General features: G+C 36.2%; 3 protein-coding genes across 8 annotated transcripts in view; 2 read left to right on the top strand and 1 right to left on the bottom strand.

Annotated features, from left to right (window-relative positions):
• The first annotated feature begins 23 nt into the window (after nt 1-23).
• Nucleotides 24-6,432, top strand: LOC114877940 (myb-like protein X). 3 transcript variants are annotated; one of them, XM_046285922.1, is made up of 7 exons: nt 25-182; nt 383-722; nt 799-1,076; nt 1,175-1,288; nt 1,652-1,819; nt 1,967-2,006; nt 2,967-6,432. In XM_046285922.1, the coding sequence occupies exons 1-7, from the start codon at nt 134-136 to the stop codon at nt 6,232-6,234; spliced, it is 4,257 nt and encodes a 1,418-aa protein (XP_046141878.1). In that variant the 5' UTR covers nt 25-133; the 3' UTR covers nt 6,235-6,432. The 3 variants fall into 3 exon arrangements, with proteins under 3 accessions (XP_029046963.2, XP_046141878.1, XP_029046962.2); XM_029191129.2 differs by having other exon boundaries at nt 1,967-6,432; XM_029191130.2 differs by lacking the exon at nt 1,652-1,819 and having other exon boundaries at nt 24-182; nt 1,967-6,432.
• A 409-nt stretch (nt 6,433-6,841) lies between these two features.
• On the bottom strand, nt 6,842-10,745 carry LOC114877942. The gene is given in 13 exon segments (XM_029191136.2): nt 6,842-7,331; nt 7,397-7,644; nt 7,647-7,789; nt 7,867-8,117; nt 8,182-8,326; nt 8,394-8,610; nt 8,690-8,888; nt 8,974-9,062; nt 9,065-9,157; nt 9,160-9,218; nt 9,280-9,458; nt 9,522-9,697; nt 10,493-10,745. Coding segments are annotated over 12 exon segments (2,046 nt in total). The 5' UTR covers nt 9,651-9,697; nt 10,493-10,745; the 3' UTR covers nt 6,842-7,037.
• Nucleotides 10,746-21,780: 11,035 nt separating this feature from the next.
• The window catches only part of LOC114879074 (bestrophin-3), a 38,481-nt gene continuing 33,086 nt past the window's right edge, over nt 21,781-27,175 (top strand). Inside the window, exon 1 of one of the 4 annotated variants that reach the window (XM_029193597.2) lies at nt 21,781-22,711. In XM_029193597.2, coding sequence (XP_029049430.1) covers nt 22,641-22,711 — 71 coding nt within the window. In that variant the 5' untranslated portion in view covers nt 21,781-22,640. Of the gene's footprint in view, nt 22,712-23,368; nt 23,503-27,175 lie in introns of those variants that run through there. The other 3 variants (XM_029193596.2, XM_029193595.2, XM_029193594.2) reach the window with 3 other exon arrangements.

Raw genomic sequence — 27,175 nt, 5'->3', positions numbered from 1 at the left:
AGAAGATTATCTAGTAGTTGTTACTAGTAGTTTAAATTCAGGCATAGCACGTGTTTGTAATTCGTTTCATATCAAGTACTATTTATTTTTTATATTTATTACTGTCTGATACTTGATTTAATTCATAAAGAAAATGCCACGTTCTACAAGAGATTCAGAAGAAGAAGTAGATCCAAAGCCCGGTTCGTATCTTTCGTTTTTTAGTTTTACACCCATGCGGCTCACTAGATCATTGATTGTAACGGTCAATTCGGTCTCACCCTTAAAGTTCTTTCAATTTGATAAACAATAACAATTTTTCTTTTATACTGCTATGAAGTAAATATCTTACATTTTATACGATGTTTGTTTTTATTTTTTTCTATTTATTTTAAAATATTAGGTCGCAAAACTCGTTTAACTGATGTAGTATCAGTCGATTCACCGCTTCGTCGCAGTTCTCGAATTAAATCAGTTAAGCAAAATGAATCCTCACCCGAATCACTTTCAAGTGATACTAGTAACGTTAGTAATACCCAGACGAAAGTAACAAGGAGACGAACGGGTATAATGGATAATACTACTACAACTGAAAAACAAAGGTCCTTACGTTCTAGAATGAATTCTGGATCTTTAGATGTTAGTGAAGTCACAGAAAATGGCACTAATACTATGACACCAACTAAAAGAAATAGAAATAGTATTACGGGTGATGTGCTTAACAAAACTAATAATCGAAGAAGGTATGACTAGTATTTATTTATCATCATAACATAATTCTTACCATTGAAATAATTTTGTATTACTTTATTTTTATAGTACACAATTTACAAGAGCTGGTTCAGAGTCAAAAACATCACCAATAAGAGTTACACGTAATACCAGATCCACTTCCATGGAACCTGAAAGCGTTGCAGTAAATAAGTATATGGACAAAAATGAAAGTGAATGTGTACATACATCCAGTAGGATGAGAAGACGAACATTAGTAGTACCTTCAGAAGCTACTGTTGTAGAGGAGAAAGAAGAGAATATGAAAGTTGTAGTGGTGAAATTAGATCGTACATTACCTAATGTTAGCGAAGTTAAAGAAATGGGTACATTACTTCTTCTTTTTCATTTAATGTTGCTAATGATTTGATGTATATATTTGAAAAAAATTTTATTTGCCATTCATGTATTTATTCAATTTCAGATTTAAATGATCCCCTTAAATCAGCCCAGAAACATGATCCAATGTCAAGTGCAGAAGATAATCTTAATTCAAGTTGCCAGTCTCTAAATGAAAAAAGCATAGAAAATAGTAGTGGTAAGTTTGATTTATTCGTTATAACTTGTATATTTTTTTATTTATTTATTATATATAGTCATACATTCTAAACACTTATATCTATCTATTTTAATAGTATTGTTCTTTTCTCTTTGGTTTTTGTTTCCTTCTCATTCCTCGTCTTGCCCCTTCTAATTTTTCCGACCTTACAAGTAACTTCAACATCTCCACTTTCACCTTTTTCTCACCACCAATTTTTACTAATCCATCTCACTATTATCACTCCACTCTCTACTCACTTCCTTATCCTTCCTCTCCTTCCCTCAAATTCACGTGCACATGCTTTCGCATCCAAACCGGAAGTCATAATAACTTGTATATATCTACATAACTTCACAACAGTTAAGGAACTACCTAATAATATCGCGGAAAAACTAAAAGAAGAAGAATCAGCAAATGATTCATCAACATTAAAAAACAAACCTACAAAAGAATCAGAATCAAATGAACAAAAATCCGAGTCCATTCAAGAAACATGTAACAAGGATCAAGGAAGTGAACCTGTTGAAGGTAATGATTCTGACATAACTGCAACAAATTTATTTCAAGATATTCTAGATTTGGAATGGAAAGAAAAAAATAGTGCTAAATCTACTAACGCAAATGGAGATAGCGTAACTGACGTGGTTAAAAGTAGTCCACCTTTCACTGTTACAGAGACGCCAACTGAGCTTAAAGAAGTACCAATAAAAGAAGAAGAATCAGCGAATGATTCATCAACGTTAAAAAGCAAACCTACAGAAAAATCAGGATCAGATGAACAAAACTTCGAGTCCATTCAAGAAACATGTAACAAGAATCAAAGAAGTGAAGTTATTGAAGGCAATGATTCTGACATAACTGCAACAAATTCATTACAAGATATTCCAGCTACTGAATGGAAAGAAAAGAATGTAGCTAATGATTCAGTGTTTGAAATACGAAATACAGAAGATATGAAAATACAGAAGAAGGATGCTTTTGATTACACGTCAGAATTAGCTGTAGAAATACATTCATTAAGTGAACCTATGCTTAATGCAAGTTCAGATAAGAATGTTCCTTTAAAAATATCTTCAGATTTAAGTTCTTGTGAGAGTATTGAACTTGTACAATGTATGGATGATGTAATGACAACAGATGATGAGAAACTTACAGAAACTAGTCTTACATTGAATAAGGAAACCACAAAAGTACATAATGAAGAATCTAATGAAATTGTAAATGATTCTACTATTTCAAATATAGAGAAAACTATTAGTGCAAATGAAGAATCTGGAAAAGATAATATCAAATCAAATACAAGTATGAATGATAAGGATGATATCAAGAAAGAAGTTCATAAACCGGATACTTTAGGAAATGTGCAGAATGATTATGGAATGAGTTGTACAAACACTTGTTCGTCTCCTAATTCAACAAATACAGTGCCATTAACTTCGCCGGATAAATCGTCGACCGCAAATCCTGAATGCTCTCCTATTTTAAAGAATAAAGAGACATCTGAACTTAAAAGTATAAATAAAACAAATACATCGTTCCCTAATACGAATAGTGGTAAATCTTCTAACGCAGATCAAGATAGCGTAACCGACGTAGTTAAAAGTAGTCCACCCGTCACTGTTACAGAGCCGGCTGTTACGCCAACTGAGCATGATGAAAAAGTACCAAAAAAAGGACTGAAAGAAGAAGAATCTACAAATGATTTATCAACGTTAAAAAAAAAACTTACAGAAAAATCTGGATCAGATGAACAAAAATCCGAGTCCATTCAAGAAACATGTAACAAGAATCAAGAAAGTGAAGCTGTTGAAAGTAATGATTCTGACAAAATTGCAACAAATTTATTTCAAGATATTCCAGATGTTGAATGGAAAGAAAAGAATAGTGCTAAATCTACTAACACAGATGGGGATAGCGTAACTGATGTGGTTAAAAGTAGTGCACCTTTCACTGTTACAGAGACGCCAACTGAGCTTGATGAAGAAGTAACAAAAAAAGAAGAACTAAAAGAAAAAGAATTTGCAAATGATTCATCAACGTTAAAAAATAAACCTACAGAAAAATCAGGATCAGATGAACAAAAATCCGAGTCCATTCAAGAAACATGTAACAAGAATAAAGGTAGTGAAGCTGTTGAAAGCAATGATTCTGATACAACTGCAACAGATTTATTTCAAGATATTCCAGCTGCTGAATGGAACGAAAAGAATACTGATGTTGATAAGAATTCGATACATTTAGTGTCAACAGAGCAACTTGAAAATGAAATGGAAGCTGAATGCGATCTCGTTTTAATTGACAAAGAAGCATCTGAAAATATGAAAGCAGCAAGGGAGAAAGAAGCCTCTGATTATGACTCGGATGAGAGTGTTGTGTTAAAATTACGATTGGATTCTGTAATAGCACAGAAGAATGAAAAAACGAAAATGAATAAATCAGTAGACAAAATGAATGATAGTAAAGACGCAACTTCAAATGAAAATGACATAGACAATGAAACGACAAATACAAAAGATTTGGATGAAATAGAAAATAAAAATCAGGATACATCAATAACAGAACAACGAACTGAACATTCTGCTTCGAGTCGGAAATTACGTGAGAGAAAACGTTCAAACGAATCTCATAAAATAACGGAAGCGGAGGAGAATTTGTCCGAAAGTATTACAAAAAAACAAAAACCGCTTAACAAGTCAACCTCTAAAGCAGATGTAAGCAGAAAATCTTTGAATAAATCTATTCAAAAAGAAATGGAAAGTGAAAGTACATCAGCTAAAAAAAGTAAAGAGAAACAATCCTTAAATATTTCTTCAAAAAAACAAAGAAGCTGTATAGAAGAATCTGATACTGAAGCTAAAGACTCCAGCATTTCTGAAAAGAAAAGTAATGCTAAAAAGAAATTCAGTAGAAAGCGTTCGACAATAAGGACCATTCAATCTAATTCTGATGATAATAACAGTGAATCTGGTGATTCTGCAAATATAGAGTTACCTAAATTTATGTTAGATGAAGCATCTAATACTGGCAGTAACGAATCTGATAAAAGTATGGACTCTGATATTGAAAAAGAATACAATCTTGGTGGTAAAGATACTTCGAAGTTTTCTGATGATGATGTCCGAGGAGATGAATGCAGAGCATCAGAAACAGAATCATCGGATCCAGAAGATAATGGATCAGATCTTGAAGATTTTATTGTTGATGATGTTGAAGAAGATGAAGAAAGTGAAGAAGAAGGAGAGAAAGCCAACGAGAAAATTGAAATTGAAGAATTACATACTGATGAAAACACTCGAGAAAATCAGGAAAAAGAAATAAAAGAACAAGACGAAGCAATGCAAGTGCAAGAACCAGATGTTATTGAGGACAAGATAAAAGAAGGTATAACTGAAGAAGAATTACAAAATGAGAACGAACAAGAAAATATTGAAGATGTAGATAAATTAATAAATACCTCTAGCAAACAAAAAAGCAAATTAGAGATATCTGACCGTTTAAGCAGGTCTCAAACTAATAGGAAGAAAAAGCTTAAAAAAGTAGATACATCTCAAAGTGAAAAAAGTGAAAAAGAGAACAACTTATCTGATTTGTCGTTAAAACAGAAAGTACTCAGTGTAGCTGACAATATTTTAGAGGTCGACCGTCAGAAAAAGCGTAAAAAAAGAAAACAATCAGCGGAGAAAAATAATACTACTATATTAATTGAAGACAGTTTTCTTGAAGATATAGATTCGCAAATCGTAAGTAAAGATAAAAATGTTGTTTCTACCATTGATGCTGATAAAAATAAAAAGGTTGAAAAGGTATTTTTAAATGAAAAGAAGAAGAGACAGAAAATAACACATACTGATATTAATAAAGATGTTGAAGAAGAAGTATTACATGAAGAAATCACTGATACGAAGACAAAAATTACTAAAAAGCCTAAAAAAATAAAGAAGAAACAAGAAAAAGAAATAACTGAAAATGTTCCAGATATTTGTTCAGGAAATCAAGTATTAGGGAAGAAGAAGAAGAAAATTTCGGAACCTTTGCTAAATGAAGAAATTACAACTACTAGGATATCTAAGAAAACACCAAAATTATCAAAAGACATTGTACTGCAGGATGATGAAACAGCAGTTGAACAATTGCCTAAAAAAAAGAAAAAATTATTGTCGAAAGATGCTTCTTCACAAGAAAAAGTTCTAGCTAAAACGTTAGATAAGAAACAAAATTTATCATCTAATGATACTTCACAAAATAAAAATATTTCAGCTGAAAAATTATCAAAGAAACAGAATAAATTAGTGGAAAAAGTTGCAAATAGTGAAGTAAAACCTGTTAAAAAATCTATTAAATTACAACAATCGGTGTCGGATTCAAATGAAGGACCAACAATCGTTAAATTTTCTGAAGTACGGGAGGAAGCATTAAAAGCGGTAAAACGTATTACTGATGGTATAAAAGTTACTAAGGAAAAGAAAAACAAAAAACAAAAGGAAAGAATGCAAGAAGTAGAACTTGAAAATGAAAAACCAAAATCCAAAAAGCAAAAGATTATAGATAACAAAACAACAAGCACAAAGGGTATTAAACGACTGTCTGATGAATTTCTTGAAAACCTTTCTGACGTTCCATCGAAACCACTGAAAAAGAAGAAGTTATCAGAGATAAAAAATCAAACATTACCATCTCGTTCAATGTTTGATTCAAGGGCTAACAAAGTAGAAAATGTATATGTGGAAGAAGATTTCGATACGGTAAGTTCCTATGGAGGTACAACTCAGTTTGCTGTTGAAAACATTCAAAAAATGAAGAAAAAAAAGAAAATTCCAGGCGTAGTTTCGTTTAAGCAAAAAATGATCGCTAGAAATTCAAGGCAACCTGTATCTGCTTATTTAATGTATTTAGAGAAACAAAAGATAGCAGGTAAAGACACATTTTGTAATAAGCCATACTGAAGTATCAATTTATGTACTTCTTTTTTGTAATATAATCTGCAGGTTTAAAAAACATAACTTTAAATATTATATGTGAAAACGAATATTGTTTGTATTATGAAATAAGTATAAATGCTCTAAGTATCCGTCACCCTCCTTTTCTGGTCCAGTTTCCTGTTTAATGTAATTGTGTGCTTTTTATTAAATTACTAATCTTTATTTTATCGTTAACGCATTTATTTTTATTTTTAAATTTGAAGAATAAATTATAAGTTAGTATTTTAACTTAATTGTAATCACTGTGATAATAATTGTAAAGTAATATCAATTTTTAAATATAAATAGTTACTATATTTTAGCGATATGTTACCAAATCTTCATTAAAAACCGGGATGTTAAAATATAACAGAATATGTATCACTACTTTTTATGTTGTCGTTCACACGACAAATTCTTACATTATTTTATCTGTACCAGTAATGTGTAACTTTTCTCCTTGTAATAAAAACATATTAAAAATAGTTAAAAATGAGTAAAGTCAGTCTAATTAAGAATAATATTCTTTTCAATTCGATTTTTATCTGCCCTCTGCTACAGAGCTACTGCAAACAATCCTATTAAATTGAAATTCACAGATTACAAAAGTTTATTAATAACACAATATCTATACATTTCTAGTAAACATCGAAATAAAAATTAATCGTGACATGATTGTTTTCTTAGTTTTCCGTATTTTATTCTACAATTTGTTTTAACGTTATCAGAATTATGATTCTTATAATTTGCTTTGAAATTAATGTACAAAATGATAAATTCTTTTCTGTTCAAGCGCGTATTACGCAGTTTTCAGGTACTTCTCTTTTTATATTCAAGAAACACACGCCATTTCCTGCATTATTTTCACCCGCGAATATAACACAGGCTAGTCCGTTTATAGCCATATGTTGCCATAATTTATATACCCATTTATTTACAATATTGAACGTTTTCTCTATTCGATCATCCTCTAATTTTTCCTTCTTTATTCTAATGTGACACAAAGTAAAAGCATGTTCCATTGCTATTTGGGAAGCTCGAGTTACGGCTTGCTTATTATTATCTGCTACTACAAGTCTAACCTGCAATCAAAATTAAAAGATACAAATTACGAGTTGAAACTATACTTTAACTATAAACCACGTACTTGATCGTTTTTATTAAAATTTTCGTCATCCATAATCTTAATGGACGGTGTTAAAAATGTGGAATATTCATTCATAACTTCCTCATCTCCCACAACAGCAGCAGTTTTTTGATCTTTAGTTACATGATTAAAAATTGAAGTAGCATATTTCCGTATTTCAGTTTTGAGCGATCGTTCAGTAGGACTACGTTTTGCTGTTTCCATCTTTAATATTTCGATATCACATCTACCAAGTAACACAGCGTCCCATAATCCACGCTGTTTGCTAATTTTAATTGGACTAATTTCATACAAGCTCTTGAATCTTCGGCCGAACAATGACCATCGGTGCTATTTTGTATTTTTTCGCCAAGAAATTCCCTTACTAGTGTTTGTAATTTTGTTTTTCTATATCTATACCAAATATATTTATTATAATTTATTTAACATAAAAATTTCAATATTATAAGATACATAACTAATACAATTACCTGTCACCGGTAATATTAAAAATCACAGATGTATCAATAATGTATGGGTGCATCATTTTTAATGTGTGAAGATCAGAGTTCAAGCTCTGTCCGACAAGAATAGCATCCGGAGGAAGTAACTTTCGTAAAACTTGTTGAATATCAGATAATGTAGTAGTAACATCTTCCAACATTTCTTTTGTTATACCACTGAATCGAGTGAGGTAATCCGTAATAGGATTATCCGGTTTCACTAGACTATCATAAATAACCTGTGATAAGAATTAGGTAAAATTTATATGCTTTTTATCGAAATAAATTTAAGTTTAAACTTACATTCATTTTTTCATCAACCAACGTTATTCTTGTTAATTCCAACTCTCCCATAGTTGTTTTACACATTTCACAATCTAAACCGATCATCGGAGATCTTGCAGTAGCTTCTAGATATACATCTTTTGTCATTATGTAATTTCCGTATCTAACAAGCAAACATTTATTAATCTAATAACAATATAATTAAAAGTGCTTTTATCGTTAATACTAACTTCTTTGCTAGTTCACCACTTAGAGGAATAGGATAATTTTCTTCCACCATTTGACATAAAGATAAAAGTAATTGTGTTCTAGGAAATTTATCAGTATAAGGTAGTTCAAGTATTCTTTTGATATCTGTTGGTTCTGTTTGATACATCGGAAAGACAGTTTTTAACAATTTTATTACATCTCCAGTACTATTTAATGCACTCTGTAATGACCCATACTCTGGAAAGAATGTCTATAGTTACTTTTTTAAGCACTGCAGTATACTAATAAATAATGTACAATTACAAAATATGCGCACGTTCAATTAATTTATCGCAATGAACCCCAGTTATAGGAACTGCTGCAAGATCTTCTACTACTGATCCCCCATATATCATAGGTGTTACCACTTCGACACGGTGTTCCAAATTTGATGTGATAGATGGAAACATACTTTCGTAAGCCATAAAATGGTATATAGAAAGACCTTCTATAACTAGAGCCACCGTATGTGAAACCTTCACCCCCCCCAAAAAAAATTATCAATAAGCAATAGAATTTCCACTGTTTTTAGCTATATGCATTTTCAGTCTTTTTAATTACCCTATTATATTTTTCGAGGTGACACCATCTTGTCGGTAAATAAGGTGAATGATGACCATGTAACGAATACAATAATAAATGTTGTATACGCTAAGGAAAATAGGAATCCTATCTTCACTTTTAACATTAATACTTATACTAGCGTTCTCGCCAACTGCCTTCAGATGAAACCTAGGAATTGATTTAAGTCTCTTTTACGTTCTCTTAATTCTTGTTTCAGTTTTAGGTACTCTTCTCCACTTAATCTGCAATATAAAAAATTAGTATATATTCTTAAAAAATAAAAAGAACCTATTATATATAAACCTAGGTTTTTTATTGGCAAGTGGATCTAATTCTTCCGTAATTTCTCCGTCTTCTTTTTCAGTAGAATCTCCGGAACAAGTCCCTTTTAAATCTTCATCACAAGGTCGTTTACGATTGCAGCTTTCTTCCATAGAAATTTCATTGTTATCTATATCATTAGAGAGATCTGTCTCTGTAGACTGAAATAACATTTGTCAGATAAAGTTTATCATAAATACTACGATTTTATTAATTATACTAACTGCTGTTTTAAGAGCAAGTATTTTTGCTTCTCTGTCTTTATCATTTAATTTGGTAATTTCTAAAAGTGCAGCCATCTTTTTTTTCTTTTTCTCTATTCTTTGTAATTGTTTTGTTGTTAAATTCTTCATGGTATTTTATCTTTTTGATTTGTTTCACGAAGATTAAACTTATGCTCCTTTGAAAAAATGAATAATTAAGTAGAAAACAGTTATATGTATCAGTAACAACTTGGGACAAATATAAATACTATACTATGTATTATTTTTATATTTTATGTTTTACAATATTAAAAGAAAAAGATAGAGACATAGAACTATTATTAAAAACAGCATCAATATAGATTAACATAAGTTATTAATTACAATTACCTGAATATTGCAAAAAACGAAAAATATTTGTATTATGTATAATATGAGATAATGTAATACATTTCTGTATAAGAATGTAGGTATAACAGTTAGATATAATCCTTGATAGATACATTTATTTATATAAAAGTTTAAAGATAACGTTCTTAGATTTCATGTGACAAAAGTTTATAAGGTAATGTCTCAATTTGACATTCACTATAAGAATATATTTATAACCAGTTTTATCGTTTTTTCCCCCATTACTTAGTTACCATCCATTGTTAAATACTAAAAATGCCACTTGATAAATGGCACAGCATATGTTTTACCCAAAATATATATAATGCATACATAATTAGAAATGTTCGATTTTTTATTATAATTAATAAACATATTGCAATGAAACGGTACATACATTAATTTAAAAATTTAATCCTAATTTGCAGTTTATTATTATTGTATAGTTTTGTAAAATACATATTATACGACCAAAGACAAGAAATAAGTAAAATTTACAAATTAAGGATGAGAGAAATTAATTCTAATAAAACCTATTACAAGTGAGTAATATTATACCTATAGTTATTTAATATTTGTAGTAAAAATAAAAAAGTAAGTACCATCGTTGATTTGTGAAGGGTTATATTTCCACCATATTTTTTTAACAGCTGTGTTCTTAATAATGGTGTTTCAACGTAGATAATCTGTATAACAATCACAAAACTTATCAATTATTATTTATGACTGAACAGTAAATAATTGATATCATTTGGAAAGTTATGTTTTTATAAACAATAAACACTGGAACTACACGCCACATGGATAAGCTAAGTACCGGATGATCCTCATCGTTTACCACCTCTGATACAATACTTTTCCTACAGAGGTCTCTGTAAGAATAAAGGAGCATTTCAATTCCAAATTGTGAACAGATTTATCATCATATGAGACTTCGTGTCGCACGTTTTGAAATACCAGCATAGTTTAAGGTGATGCGAGCGTCGAGGCCGAACTTCGAATTCCGCGTCGATAAAACAGTCAACGTTTCATCGAAAATTAGACCGAACAGAAACTGATTTAAGCGCCACTTCAATTATTGCGTAGCGAATTTCTATCAAATGAAAAGCAGAAATAATATGTTCTGTGGACAAGAGCGAGATCTGGCGTCTGACCAGTCATGGATAAGTCATGGCCTTTCCAATGTACAAGTCCTCTACTTGAAATATCTTCGCCAGGGTTGATTTCTTTCTACCATTGAGTATCAAACAACTTCGTTCTTTCTAAATTCCATATTTTGTGATTTTCTTTTTATTTTATTTTTAACCGACTTCGAAAAGAAGGAGGTAATTAGTTATTTGTAATTAGTCAAAAATCATACAAGTTCCTTTTTCAGGAACTATAAAATTACTATAGTTATACGTTCTATATGGTAATATTGCAATCACGAAAATACTGTTCCTGAATTTAAACTATTATTCCCAATTAAAAAATATATAAATCTTTTTTATCGTAGCTCTTAGCTTGATATCGCTTTCTAATGTTATCTTTAGAAAACGATATCAATTACCAGGTCACACCACATGGAGGTGGCTACTTTAGTGAACCCACCCTAAAATCATAAGAAACGTGAAAACCATTCAAAACATACAACATAAAATAAAATTTAAACAATACAATTTTGAAATAGCAAATAAAATTAACATCCTAATATCAGAAACTATTGAGAAAATAATAATAATTTAACAATAAAATGCTGAAATAGAAAATATAATTAACATCATAATTTCAGTAACAATTAACAAAATAACAAATGAAAAACAAAATGCTGTAATAGAAAAGATGATTAATAATTTCCTGAAATAAATAGTGACCTCCCTAAAATCACAAAACCCCTCAAACCAAACCAACATAAAACTTTCAACAATAAAATGCTGAAATAGAAAATATAATTCACATCATAATTTCAGTAACAATTAACAAAATAACAATTGAACAACAAATGCTGTAATAGAAAAGATGATTATTATATACATGAGGAGAATAATTTCCTGAAATAAAATAGTGACCTCCCTAAAATTACAAACCCCTCAAAACAAACAACATAAAACTTTCAACAATAAAATGCTGAAATAGAAAATATAATTCACATCATAATTTCAGTAACAATTAACAAAATAACATTGAACAACAAAATGCTGTAATAGAAAAGATGATATATATATACATGAGGAGAATAATTTCCTGAAATAAAATAGTGACCTCCCTAAAATCACAAAACCCCTCAAAACAAACAACATAAAACTTTCAACAATGAAATAGAAAATATAATTAACATCATAATTTCAGTAACAATTAACAAAATAACATTTGAACAACAAAATGCTGTAATAGAAAAGATGATATTATATACACGAGGAGAATAATTTCCTGAAATAAAATAGTGACCTCCCCTAAAATCACAAAACCCCCCAAAACAACAAAAATAACATTCAACAATAAAATGCTGAAATAGAAAATATAATTAACATCATAATTTCAGTAACAATTAACAAAATAACAATTGAACAACAAAATGCTGAAATAGAAAATATAATTAACATCATATTTCGATTACAATTGAAATGAAAAATGCAGAGAACAGAAATATAATTACCATTACAATCTCAGAGGTATTTAATAAAATGAGAACTCACCCAGGCTATGTTTTAAATAAATTGAACCTATTTAAAATGAGAACATGAAATATAATAGATGGGCAAATCAATAAGAAAAGAATAATTTATTTCAATAAAGTAATAAAGAAAAAGGAAATAGGGGAAATAAAACGCGAGTTGACCATTCAACGAGCTGGCTGTTGAACTCGTAAATTTCGAATTTAATATGTTCTCGACGATATGTGCAAAAGGATCATACAAAAAAAAACTAAAAATGAAAAAAACAAATTAGCGAGCATAGTGACAGAATGACTGCCCATCCGAAGATGGAGAGCCATTAGTAGTTCCCCTCTTCTGGGCAAATTTGCCGGGGCTCTTCAGCGTATAGCCTCTTCTTCTTCGGCAATAGCCTCACAAAAATCACTCGCGAAAATTTTACGTTTGCTCAGACATTTGTAAAAACGTAACACGTAAACGAGCAACGATCCCTTGAATCGCTATCCGCATACCTGCACAATTTTTGCAAATGTCCAAGCACAAAACACTTTTTAATTTCACTTCACTTCACTTCACTTCACTGCACTTTCACTTTGATACTTCATTTTGTAATCGGGTCTAGTACCACGACTACGACTTACAAACTAATAAGGCTTGGCCTTGAAAAAATCAAGAGAGAATGCTAAATTAATTAATTGATAAATTAATTAAATTGCATTTTCATCTTTTCTCTTGATTTTTGGTTTCCCAACCCCAGATACAAGCTTCTCACGTATTAGAGGAGAATACGAAGAGAAACATGAAAGCTTGCTCTGGCCCTGCCTACTTATAAACTAAACTCAATCACACCAGAAGTAAACTACCTGCCTGCCTATCGCTATATTTAAAAAAGGGCAAAAATCATTCTCACAAAAATTCACTCCACGGTTCTCATACAACCACCCGGGTGCAAAAATGCCTACACCTAGGGAGAACGTCCCGGGACGCCTCCGACACCCGAGTTCAATTCAACTTTCACACTCTAATAAAATCATACCTTTTTGCTGAAATCGACTGACGAAAGTAGTGAACATTATGCTAAAGTAATACATTTCATTTTCGTATTCTATTGAATTTATTTAATGTAAAAATTTTTTCAATTTATTCTTGATAAGTATTTTCTAATGTTATAGTAAGTTAAGATTGTTAATAAACGATACAAATCCCACATCCTAACCACACACACACATGTGGAACTTGTATCGTGGGTTCACTATTGGTTCACTACTTTTGTCAGTCGCCAAAATGTATTACACTTAAAACTAAACCTTGTCCACCGCCCTCCACCCACGCGAGTACATCTAAGTACCCGAATGAGCTTTGGGCATAAAAATGAACAAGGCCAAAGGTATTTTCACCTACCAGTTTTCTTCATGTGTGCTGAAAATGCCTAAGCTAAAACGTATGATTAGCAAAAACTAAAGATGATATTCTCACTTTATTAAAAGTAAGAATATCGGCGAAATTTCACGGCTCTGATTTAGTATATGGGCTGGCTCCCCCAGGGGGGTGGAGTATATAGTCGGATTGCTTGGAGGATGACCGCGAAAGAAAGACAGAGTCATTGTGGGTAAAAGGATATGCGTAACGCGGTGTGAGGTCAGTCGAAGACGAGAGCGAATGGAGAAGATAGCGATGAAATAAACGTTTTTACTAGACTATTTTAATAAAAGTGACTCGACTTTGCAAATATAAAGCTTGAAGAGCAAATACAGAAAAGCAAAATTGAGCAACTATGACATAAAACACGGTGCACTGCTAATATCAGCTGGCAACGGAGGTTCTTAGGGCCCCCTGAACTTGCGCTCGACGCTACATACCACCCACCCCGCCTGGACGTCGTAACGCCAGGACAGGATGCACCCCTTCGCTAGAGAGCGCTACCCGCCCGTCCAACACGTTGCATCCAACGGTGTCAGATTGACGGACACCCCTAGTATAGACAAAAGGACTACAGTTTTAGAATATGGTAACATATTTTCATATGTTCCGTATTCTAAAGCTGCGCCTGCAAAGGCCTAGTAATGCATGGGTTATCTCCCCATGAGATGGTGTTTCACGGTCTTATGCCGCGGAATCCCTTGTAACTAATTTCATTAATAAATAAAATATTGGATTGAGTTTAAAAACCAAAAGGATTCCCACCGAATACTAGTCAGTGCATTGTCATATTTACTCACGCGTTGGAAATTTTTCGCAACACTAATTAAATAGAAATCCTGATCTAAAAACATGACTAGTACATAAACATCGAACGGCTAATATTTCACTATACTGGGGTATGCGGGTGGATAAATGATTATGTGATAGAGTTCGTGAGGCTGAAGTGTGAATGATGAATGTTTCGAGTCGAGAATCGTGAACGTGACAGAATGAAAGTTGAAGTATGAACGAAGAGCTTTCTACAATGCTTGAAGAGCAAATACTGGAAAGCAAAATAGAGCAGTTATGACGCTACATGGTGCACTTCTAATATAGGGCTGGCAAGGGAGGTTCTTAGGCCCCCTGAACTTGCGTTCGACGCTACCACCATCCACCCCGCCTAGGATAGGATGCACCCCCTTCGCTAAGGAGCGCTACCCGCCCGTCCAACACGTTTGCATCCAACGTGTCAGATTGACGGACGCCCGAAGTATAGACACAAAGGCTGCAGTTTACAATATGTAACATATGGTCGTGCGCCACATTCCTAAAGCTGCGCCTGCAAAGGCCTAGTAATGCATGGTTTTATCTCCCATGAAATGGTTTCACGGTCTTATGCCGCGGAATCCTTGTAACTAATTTGATTAACTATGCATTGACTTTCAAAACCAAAAGGATTCCCACCCTATACTCGAAAGTGCCTCGTCATATTACCTCTCGCGTTATCTTTCGCAACACTAATTTAAAATAGAAAATACTGATCTAGCAACATGACTAAAGGGAGCTTAAATTATGCTTGAAGAGCAATATGAAAAGAAAAATTAAGCAAATATGACTCCACATGCGTCCACTGCTAATAGCAGCTGGCAACGAAGGTTCTTAGGCCACCCTAGTTCATACGCCGACGCTACATACCACCCATCCCGCCTGTTTAAGGCACCTGGCCGCAATGGCACTGGCCATTAAGCAGGATGCAACCCTTCGGCTATAGCGCTACCCACCCATCGAACACGTTGCATCCAACGTGTTCGAGTGGTGGACGCTAATAGTATAGGCAAAAGGACTTTAAGACAGCTTAGCGTATGGAGTGCGACATACTTAAATGTCCCGTACTCTATGGCGGTGCCTGCAAAAGGCCTAGTATGCATGGTTTTTATCTCCCATGAGGTGGTGTTCACGGTCTATGCCGCGGAATCCTTGTAACTACTTTTATCACTAAAACCAAAAGGATTCCCACCGAATACTAGTCAGCGTATAGTCATATTTACTCTCGCGTTGGAAATTTTTCGCAACACTAATTAAAATAAAAAATCCTGATCTAGAAACATGTCTGGAACATTAATATCTAACGGGGTAATATTCACTACACAAAGGTATGCAGGTTCGATAAAGGATTATGGTAATAGGAGTTCGTGAGGTCGAGAACCGGAACCTGACAGAATGAATTTCAAGTTCGAAGGGGAACTTTAACATGCTTGAAGAGCAAATACTGAAAAGCAAAATTGAGCAACTATGACACAAACATGGTGCACTGCTAATATCAGCTGGCAACGGAGGTTCTTAGGCCCCCTGAACTTGCGCTCGACGCTACATACCACCCACCCCGCCTGGACGTCGTAACGCCAGGACAGGATGCACCCCTTCGCTAAGAGCGCTACCCGCCCGTCCAACACGTTGCATCCAACGGTGTCAGATTGACGGACGCCCATAGTATAGACAAAAGGACTACAGTTTAGAATATGGTAACATATTTTCATATGTTCCGTATTCTAAAGCTGCGCCTGCAAAGGCCTAGTAATGCATGGGTTTGTCTCCCATGAGATGGTGTTTCACGGTCTTATGCCGCGGAATCCTTGTAACTAATTTGATTAAATAAATAAAATATTGGATTGAGTTTAAAAACCAAAAGGATTCCCACCGAATACTAGTCAGTGCATTGTCATATTTACTCTCGCGTTGGAAATTTTTCGCAACACTAATTAAAATAGAAAATCCCGATCTAAAAACATGACTAGTACATAAACATCTAACGGGGTAATATTTCACTACACTAGGATATGCGGGTGAATAAATGATTATGTGATAGTGTACGTGAGGCTGAAGTGTGAATGATGAGTGTTTATGGTCGAGAACCGTGAACGTGACAGAATGAATTTCAAGTACGAAAAAAGAGCTAATACTGAAAAGCAAAATAGAGCAACTATGACGCAAAAATGGTGCACTTCTAATATCAGCTGGCAACGGAGGTTCTTAGGCCCCCTGAACTTACGCTCGACGCTACATACCACCCACCCCGCCTAGAACAGGGTGCACCCCTTCGCTAAGAGCGCTACCCGCCCGTCCAACACGTTGCATCCAACGGTGTCAGATTGACGGACGCCCATAGTATAGACAAAAGGCAGCAGTTTATCAAATGGAAGATTTGGTACTCCGCCACATTCTAAAGCTGCGCCTGCAAAGGCCTAGTAATGCATGGTTTTATCTCCCATGAGATGGTGTTCACGGTCTTATGCCGCGGAATCCTTGTAGCTAATTTGATTAATTAAATAAAACATTGAGTTTAAAAAGCAAAAGGATTCCCACCGAATACTAGTAAGTGCATCGTCATAGTTACTCTCGCGCTGGAAATTTTTCGCAACACTAATTAAAATAGAAAATCCTGATCTAGCAACATGACTAAAGGGGAGCTTTAAATTATGCTTGAAGAGCAAATATTGAAAAGCAAAATTGAGCAAATATGACTCAAACATGCGTCCACTGCTAATATCAGCTGGCAACGGAGGTTCTTAGGCCCCCTGAACTTGCGCTCGACGCTACATACCACCCACCCCGCCTGGACGTCGTAACGCCAGGACAGGATGCACCCCTTCGCTAAGAGCGCTACCCGCCCGTCCAACACGTTGCATCCAACGGTGTCAGATTGACGGACGCCCATAGTATAGACAAAAGGACTACAGTTTAGAATATGGTAACATATTTTCATATGTTCCGTATTCTAAAGCTGCGCCTGCAAAGGCCTAGTAATGCATGGGTTTATCTCCCATGAGATGGTGTTTCACGGTCTTATGCCGCGGAATCCTTGTAACTAATTTTATCAAATAATCGGTAATTAAAACCAAAAGGATTCCCACCGAATACTAGTCAGTGTATAGTCATATTTACTCTCGCGTTGGAAATTTTTCGCAACACTAATTAAAATAGAAAATCCTAATCTAGAAACATGACTGGTACAGTAACATCTAACGGGGTAATATTTCACTACACAAAGGTATGCAGGTGGATAAATGATTATGTGATAGAGTTTGTGAGGCTGAAGTGCGAATGATGAGTGTTTAGGGTCGAGAACCGTGAACGTGACAGAATGAATTTCAAGTTCGAAAGGGGAACTTTATACAATGCTTGAAGAGCAAATACCGACTCCTCTGGGGGCCAGCCCATATATTAAACTGATGCCAATTTCACGAGTAAAATCGGGAAAACGTTTCAATTTCAAGAGCGATTTCGTTATCAAAGTAAGTAGTTATAATAATTAATACGTATTATTCATAGCTTATTACTTTGATATTGAAATCCGCTCATCGCGAAATAAATTCTTGTTACATATAAAAAAAGAAAGTGTATTGTGAAGTCCGGAGGGTCATCCGACTTCTCTACATTTTATTAAACTCGAAATCTATATATGTAATATACAAGAAAACCCTATCCTGAGCTAAGGCATAAAATACACGAAAAAAGCAATTTGCACGATTATCATTGTATAAAATAATACAGTGATATTCGGGGGTCACTATGCTCGCTCAAAAAATAAAAATTACAACCAATTCCCGTGTCGCTACGGACCATTCGTCCTACCGACATGATGGGAACCGGAGGAACTTTAAAGCATGCGACTCACCGATCGTTGAACTTGCACCACTGCACTCGCCACGCATCTTATTGTTTGATTGACTCATAGCTCGTGTTGGCTCGTCAAAGTAACGGTACCCCCACTGGCCAAAGCACTCATCTGAAAGCATAAAAATCACGATTATTGACGATATATGTTTTCTCTCAATTTGTTGTAGTTAATATGCTAATACATAGGAGCATTCAAAAATATGCATGCAAAACTATATAGGAATAACTACACCATAAAACACGGTAAAAACACATGCAAATACATCCCCAAAATACATGAGATCAAAACCATAGAACACCATAAAATATTGCAAAATTATAGCACAAACACTAGGGTACCACTCCATAAAAACCTACTAATAAATCCGTTTAAATATGCCAAAACACATAGGGTACTACTCCGTAAACCCATTAATAAATCCGTACAAAATATGCCAAAACACATAGGGGTACCACTCCATAAAACCCACTAATAAATCCGTAAGTATAGCCAAAGCACATAGGAAACCACACCATAAAAACACAATAAAGACACATGCAGGTACATGGGTAACCACACCACACCGCACACTAATGCACTTGTATAAAAATGTCAAACCACATGGGTGACCACACCATAAAACCACTAATATATCAGTAATAAATATTCCAAAACACATGGGAAACACTATAGAAACACCTAGGCACACTTGTTGGTACCACACTGATAAATCCATGCACGAATATCCATAGTGTCAACCCGTACCGGTATATCTTTGAGAGCTCGATCCGTATCCTCCGGCGGTCCGCGATAAGACTGATTAGATTTGACCTCCGTACGGGTCGCGTGTGTACCGGCGCGCGGCGCGCGCAATCAAGCATGACGTTCCGCTTCACCGGTTCCGCAGATTTAATTATTTCTATCTGATATTTGTTATATTTGTTTAATTATTATTTTATATTTTACAATGTTTATTAATCAAATTATTGTTATATCTATTTAATTGTTTATTTCTTTACATTTCCGCGTGGGTATATTGCAAATTTATTTAATTATTTCTATTAAAAAATTATTTAATTATTATTTTAATTTTACAATTGGTTATTAATCAACGAACGAACTGCGCCCTACAGAAAAAACGAGGAACTAAATTTCGGTCTGTTTTGACTTTTTTGACGTCTTTCGCGAATGAACAATCAACGAAATCGTAGTTCTCAAATTACTTCTTCCTGGAGACTTATACATCATCCCTTGGGTGCTCGTTTTATTCTATCCGACCCCAAAGAATGGTAGTCTGGTACCGATTTGGACAAATTTATTGACAGAAATGTTTATATTACGAATAAATTGATGCAGGGTGAGTCCGATCCGCGCCATTTTCTTGACGGTTGATACACATAAATTTCAATATTTTATATTTTTTGAACGATTTGGATAATATAAGGAACCAGACTACCATTCTTAGGGCTTCCTGGAAACGTCTTCAAATTTTTTTGCATTCGTTTAAAATGACGACGTAATTTGAGAACTCGCGTCTAGGGATTTTTCTAGGGACGAAGTCCGAATTCCGCATCGGTAAAACAGCCCAGGACAGAAACTGATTCAAGCGCCACCTCAGTTATTGCATCCAACTAACGGCATGCTATACTACGTCACCTTTCAATACACCTAGTAAATGATATATGTATGCTACGATAGCTATAGTATATTATAGTACATAATTAAACAATACTGACCATGTATTCATTATTAGCCAATTTTCTTTCCGTAGTAAATTTCTTTCTCTTGTAAAATGGTATTTGCAATGTGATACACTTCAGAATTTCCAAAGGCATAGTTCTTGAAAACAATATAACAGCGAATAAATAGAAAAAAAAAAGCATTTTCGCAGCCAATTCACTCGTATTATTGCTGCATAATTAATAAATGTACCATAGAAATAATGCTACAGTTATTAATTAGTCATCAAATAATAACGATTGCCCAGGTCTCACCACGAGGAGGTTGCTGCGGGTGAAGACCCGCCCTACCTCATCCCATGCACCTTCCATTTACGCAAATTTTTATTTTTAATTCAACTACCATCATCCTTTTGATGCACATTTGCAAAACGTTTCGACTGTTGTGCAAACGAATAACAAAAGGAGCATTATCTTTATTCACTACCTGTCTACTTATATTTTCTTTCTCTAATCCTACCTTACAATTTTTTCATTTTGATTACAAATCTGTAATTAGTAGCATGCAATTGCATATTTGTCTTACACCTAAGTACTAAGACTACGAGCGCTCGTATAACAACAAAAAATTCGCTTAAATCTAAAATTTCCTAATTAAACACTGCAGTGTTCAAACTTAATTATATACTTATTCATTACTTAACTTTAGGATCCTTAAGATATGATTGTCCTTCCTAATTATTAACTTACAACCTGCCTATATAAAATCTAAAGGGAAATTACCTGTTGCAGACACGTGCCAAACGGAATGAAAGCTTCGAAGAGGATTGTTGCACTCCATCACACTCCGCGCAACGCACCCTTCAACGATCAATCTGATTGGTCGAAATAGGAGGACGCCATAATGGAATGACCAATTACAGGCATTGGTAGAAAGTTCGAATGGTTCAATTGGTGTTTCCATGTGTTTTTCATATTTAGGACGGTACTCAAGAACACTATTCGCTCAAATTATGTATTTGGAAAAAAAGGCACTGGGTGACCGGTGGATGGTACCAGAAGGTCGTATTTTCGCCTCAGGCTAGGCCACCGCAAGGTGAATGAAGAGTGTAGGAATGCACCACGAGGTTGTCGCGTTCAAATGCTCAGGTAATGTGATAGCCCGCGATTGTTACGGCATTCGAACAGCCACAGTGCCGTAAGAACAACACTGTTTCCGAGAACGGCCCTCCGGAGATGTCCTCTTCTCGGAAATCAAACGTACAGTTATAAAATCTTCACCTTAGCCTCATAAATATTTCATAGTCATAGAAAAGTTTGATGGTAAGATCGCTATAAAAGCAGCAGAGATCGGTGGCCACAGCTCAGTGTCTAAGAGTGATTAAACAGATTGGAACAGGTAGTTTAAGAGCGTAGTTTAACAAGTACCAATAGTGTTGATATTGAGCGAAGACGCAAACACTATGCCAGAAACGCTCTCCTTTTACTTGGTTCGAAAGCAGATCCATTTGAAAGGCGAGGCGTGTCATTGATTTTTCAAGAATTCTTTGTGGATCGTGTCGTAACGCGCTCGAATCCTTTCGTCGATGAATGTAAATTCTGTCATTCGAAATGGACTGATGTCGTGGGGTATCGATGTGTCTTTGGGAATCGTAATTATCAAACGGAAACACCTCTCGACGAACAATTAGCGCACCTAGCAAATTAATCCTTGAACGGTAGAAACAGGATCAATCTAGTTAAACACATAAACCTTGCCCATCTCTCATTTTGAAATAACTATAAGATCTAAAATTAAACATACGTTGCGATAGCAAACACTAAATCTTCTAATACCATCGATGAGAGTATTGAGCAAACTGAACGCTTTCGATCGAAAGAACGATCGAGCAAACGGAAGGGGGAGTATCCGTAAAACAGCCTCTGTTAGCTGGTGTACAGAGAACGTAAGGAAGAGGTAAAAGAGAGCAGGGTTATCGTACAGGTGAGAACGGCACTGGGGCTCAGGTAGAGGGGGCAGCCGGGCCCCGTTCTCTGTTAGCCCTGTCGTCTGTCAGTGGAGCTCAGTTAGCAGACAGTCGGTCCGTCCGGTCAGCTGGTTCCGCCTAATCGTGAAAGAGATCTTCCTGACTGTAAATCGAACGCGGACCATCTGATAGTGGCCGGTAATCGAGACTCGATCATCAACGATCGAGGAAGAAGTAGAGAATTTAAAGATCGGTGGCCAGTGAGCCGCGTGTGCGCGAGTGTCCTCACTTATCCAACACGTACAATCGAAGAAAAATTAAAGAAACCGAGAATAAGTAAGTGACAAGATTAATTCTAATCGTGAAACAAGACAATATTTCATTGAGACAACGTATGCATGGTTAAGTAGGAAATGACTATATCGTACGCGAGTGAAGTGCCAAACGGCTCCAGCTTCGGCTGCTTCTGGAGGATCCTGATCAAGTGAGTTCATGATACATTTATTTCTCTATCATTCCAACCATTCGTTCGATCGGTGAATGACGCCTCGTGACATTAGCGACAGCTCGAAACCGATCTCAGTGCTCGCGCTATGTGGCCTTAGCAACAACTACAACGGGCGCTGTCTTTAGCGATTTTCTTTCTACTCTCTTCACATTAACTCGCTCGTTAAAACACCACTGCTCGTGCTATCTGCACTTTGTCCCTTCATCGGATCGCCATTCTTTGTCACGACATTATCGTCTCGTCGCTCGAAACGGTAGGGAACATACGAAGCGTTCTCCATGCTCGAAAGATCGGAAAGGAGGTGCTCTCACTTTCCTTGCTGCTGAATTAATTCTACGCTCGTTGGAGAGACAGGTATTCTTGATTAGTCGCTGGTCAAAATTCGACTTCCATTCGTGTATCATTCGTTTGCGAAACATACAACATTCGTGTTTACGATTTCGAGGAGAATCACGTCAAAGTATGGTCGAACGTAGAAAAGGAAAAGAAAAAGAAGAAAAATATAGACTTTCGACACGCGTACGAGCGAGTTCAGCGTTTTGAGATATTGGAGCACGCTTCTAGACAGTTTACATAGTCGGCGTGCCGTGTAAGACGAAGATATTGCGATATTGCGACCGGTGGATCGTTGTGCAACGTTCAACTTTCGACTCGATGTGCCGTGTTCTCGATTTAGAGCCCAGCTGCATAGAAGGAGGAGAAGGCCGCGAGTCCTTGGGCAAGGATTCTGTGAATGCACGTGAGAGAACTAAAGGTGAACCGATAAGGTATCGATCTTTCTTTTCTGGAGCACGCCAAGTATAAAAAATGGTACTAGCGGAAATAAGATGATTCTTCGAACACAATTGAGCTGAAATTAATATGATAAATTGTGATATTCTAAATTTTCAGCTTAATTCTTTTGCACAGTATGCAAATGCACCCTTTTTGGTAATCTTTGTACCAGTGATACGTTAGATCACGATTTGGACAAAAAACAGAAATTGTCCTGATTTTGTTCTCCTTTGTGCGTACGGTTATATGAATCACAGTAGCGGAGCACGTAAAACCCGCTAGCACAGAAATGGTGCTCGGTCAACGCTTGCCTGTACGTTTTAAGGAAATAAGGTCGTCGATACATTGATTTTAGCCGTAACGACAAGCACGTTACGTGGAACATCGCCATGCTGTTCTGTCCTCGACCGCCACGAGATTTTCGTTCCAGTTGTCGTTTATGTCGAAACGAAACAGTACTCTTTGAAATAATAATAAGATCCTCCGACCTTGTTTATCCAGTATAATTGAGATAAAACTAAGCGGTTAATTTTCTTTTTTTTTATAAACATCTTACATGATATCGATCGTATAAGATTAAAATAAGTGCAAGAAAAACCAAGATCTAACATTACCTGCATAATAACCACAAACCATGAACAAGGGGAAGACCATATTTTTTTTTGAATAATTTAAACAAAGTTCTCGTTTTCCCGTTACTATTTGGACGTATGAAATTTCATGTATTCATCGTAAACAAACAGATTTCCCGTACGGAAAAACCATGAATTTATTACACAACTTTCCTCTGAAACGGGGTGACATCAATGCCCGCGTAGAGCACGCGTTAAACCGAACGTTATACAATGATTGTTATGTAAATCTTCGATGACGAGGCACGGATCATCTGTACAGTTAAGTACGAGTTTGCCAACCTAGCGAGTCTAAAGATCGGAGCAGGTTGAAGTTCCGAGAACGTGGCAGAACACGGTCAGAATCACTTGATTAAATAGTATCCGTTCAACGGTATCGGTACGTCGATGTTCCCGATCACTCGAGCAGCACAACACATTTCGAAAACATAGAAATATAGAATAGCTCCAGATTTCCATTTTCCACGTTTGGGAATCTCACCCACGTTCGTTCGTGTTATTCAAAAGCATTTTTGCATGCGAGGAAAATTCATCCATCGATAAGAGGAAAAATTCGAATTACTCATATCCACAAATACGAGTAATTCAGAGGGAAAAAAAAAGAAGTACACCCGTCATCGGATAATATTAATAACCTGACATTAATTGAAGGCATTAATAAAAAGTCTGACATAGCATCACCGAGACATCGGCCTATCTGGCCGCTCGGTTGTTCCTGAAAATGCGTAATCATCGAGGATCGTGGCGTTCAATTCGCAATTGGCGACGTCCTTGCCGAAGCTCGTTTGTTGACATTTCCACGACCTTTAACAAGACGCGTCGGTGGAACCTAGTCGTAAGACTTAGTTTTCTCTCCGATCTGCGGGCGCCAGCTTGAAAACGGCCTTAACGGCTTTCACGTAAGATCTCGCTTTCCTATTGCTCGTTACAGCGCGCGGTCTAATGGACACTCGACTTGTCTATAAATACCCGAGGAATCTCCAGAAATAGAAAATCATTCGCGATACCACTATCGTAACGATTTTGTCGCATTCCTAATGATATCACGATTGTAACTTTCCAACTGTCGCGAGTGGAAGCATTTTCTTGAGAATTTCTTTAAAATCACCGTAGCATCGCAAGTTTTTTTTCTTGCTTCTTTTCTTCTTAATGATCATTCATCGTCGTCGCCGTAAGATATTCGCGTGAGGATGCACCCGAGCGTGGTCGGCTACTAATTTACATAGCAAACGGCTACATGATTTTCGCAATAGATCACGCGGAGCGTGTTGAAGGCGAATCGATGATCGGAACATCAAGGCTACACCATATTGCCTTTTGTTCCGTTTGCTAACTTTGCAAGCTCGTTCGCGATGAAAAGTTCGAAAAGAATACAGAAGAAGATTTTCCAGTTTGCTTATGCGTTCCTCGTTACAGAAGCGTTGTGCTCCTGGAGATAGCACGATTCATGCAAGACCTTTCCTTTTTCTCGTGCAAGGCTTCCGGAGCGGTCCATACCAGCTTTCCTATTCGCCTACCGGAGCCAATGGCCAAAGAGAAGAACACGATCGACCGTTTATAAATAGCCGGGAGAGTCCAGAACGATCTATAAATACTTATCGGTTATCCAGGAATAGAAAATCCCGGTTAATTTTTCAACCTGATGATAATTATCGACCGTATGCATTCGCGAGCGGGGTACAAATCTATCGGTAAGCCTGATCATTAAGTCGATCGTTGATTGACGGTCGGAAACAAGCTGCTCGCGTGTAAAACATGCTCGAAGAAGCGGATAAAAAGCATCACAGTTGCCACTATGCCTCTCTGAACGTTCTTTTTCCACTGTTTTCCGCTTTAGAAGCGAACATCGATAGAAACGAACGTGAGTAGCTGTGGACGCGCGAGCGCGAGCTGCACCGATCACGCGCGCTAAATAGGACCGGCGCGTGAACGGAAGAACTATGGCAGCAAATCGCACGCGTGAAAGCAAGAACTGCATCGCGGTGTACGGAAGACTGGCCAAGATAAAGGCGTCAGGATGATGTTCCTCGTCTGCAAGCTCGCGAAAAAGTGAAATCCAGGAATCCTGGCTGGTTTCAAATGACTCGACACGTTTCTCGATGATTCTCGACTCTTCGTTCATTGAATTTCTATCGAAGTGAAATCATTTCGGGAAAATGAACCGGGCAGAGGAACGCGCATATGCTCGCTTGCGAAGTTACGATCATTTTTGAACCATGGATAAATTTGTTGGCAAATCATAATTTGCTAAGGTTCGATCCTCGAACTTGTTAGAAATGTATGCGCTTCGATTCATCGATGATTTACAGAAGCGAACGAGTAATAAGCAAAAGACTGCAAGCGAGCCAAACGCGTCAACTTTCTTCGATGTGTGACCGTGAGCAGCGTTTCGAGAACTAGGCCATTGTCTCTGAAATTGAACGATCAGGAGCGTCTCATGAGAATGCAAAAAGCCGGGGATCGGTCGTGTCCGTATTGCAACGAAGCGGCGAAACGACGACGCTAACCGATTGGTCACGTTCGAAGTCGTGTGTCGCGACGAGGCATCGTGCCTATCGCGAATTTGCCTTCGTCTCCGTTTATTTTACGAGCTTGCATGCACGCACGACTGCACGAACGTAGCTGCTGTTCGACACCACGACGAATGACAATGAGACGCAGCCTGCTGCACACACCGCAAAGCGTATGACACACATTTCGTTCACCTCTCTTGTGTTCCGCGGGTGTATATCAAGCGCGTTGCTGTACGCTCGCGTACGTGTACGAGCAGTTTCGAGCGTATCCGTGCAAACGCACGATGCGATATCGCGATATCGCTATCGAAACGCCTCGAAACCTCGTTTGACCCAGTGCCTTCTTCGTCTGGCTGATCTTTTCAACTTAGAAACTTCATCAATTTAACCCTTGCCCTATTGATACATACCTTCTTTCGATACCAGATGTATCGTAATTAATTTCTCTATTATATTTATTTTTAATATAGAAAAAATGCTTCAATTAAAAGCCGATCGTATTCGTTCTAATGATTGCACCT

Source organism: Osmia bicornis, chromosome 5 (genome assembly GCF_907164935.1).
Source record: "Osmia bicornis bicornis chromosome 5, iOsmBic2.1, whole genome shotgun sequence".
Taxonomy (NCBI): domain Eukaryota; kingdom Metazoa; phylum Arthropoda; class Insecta; order Hymenoptera; family Megachilidae; genus Osmia; species Osmia bicornis.
Note: the sequence above shows the minus strand (reverse complement) of the source record. Positions and strands in the feature narration are given on the sequence as shown.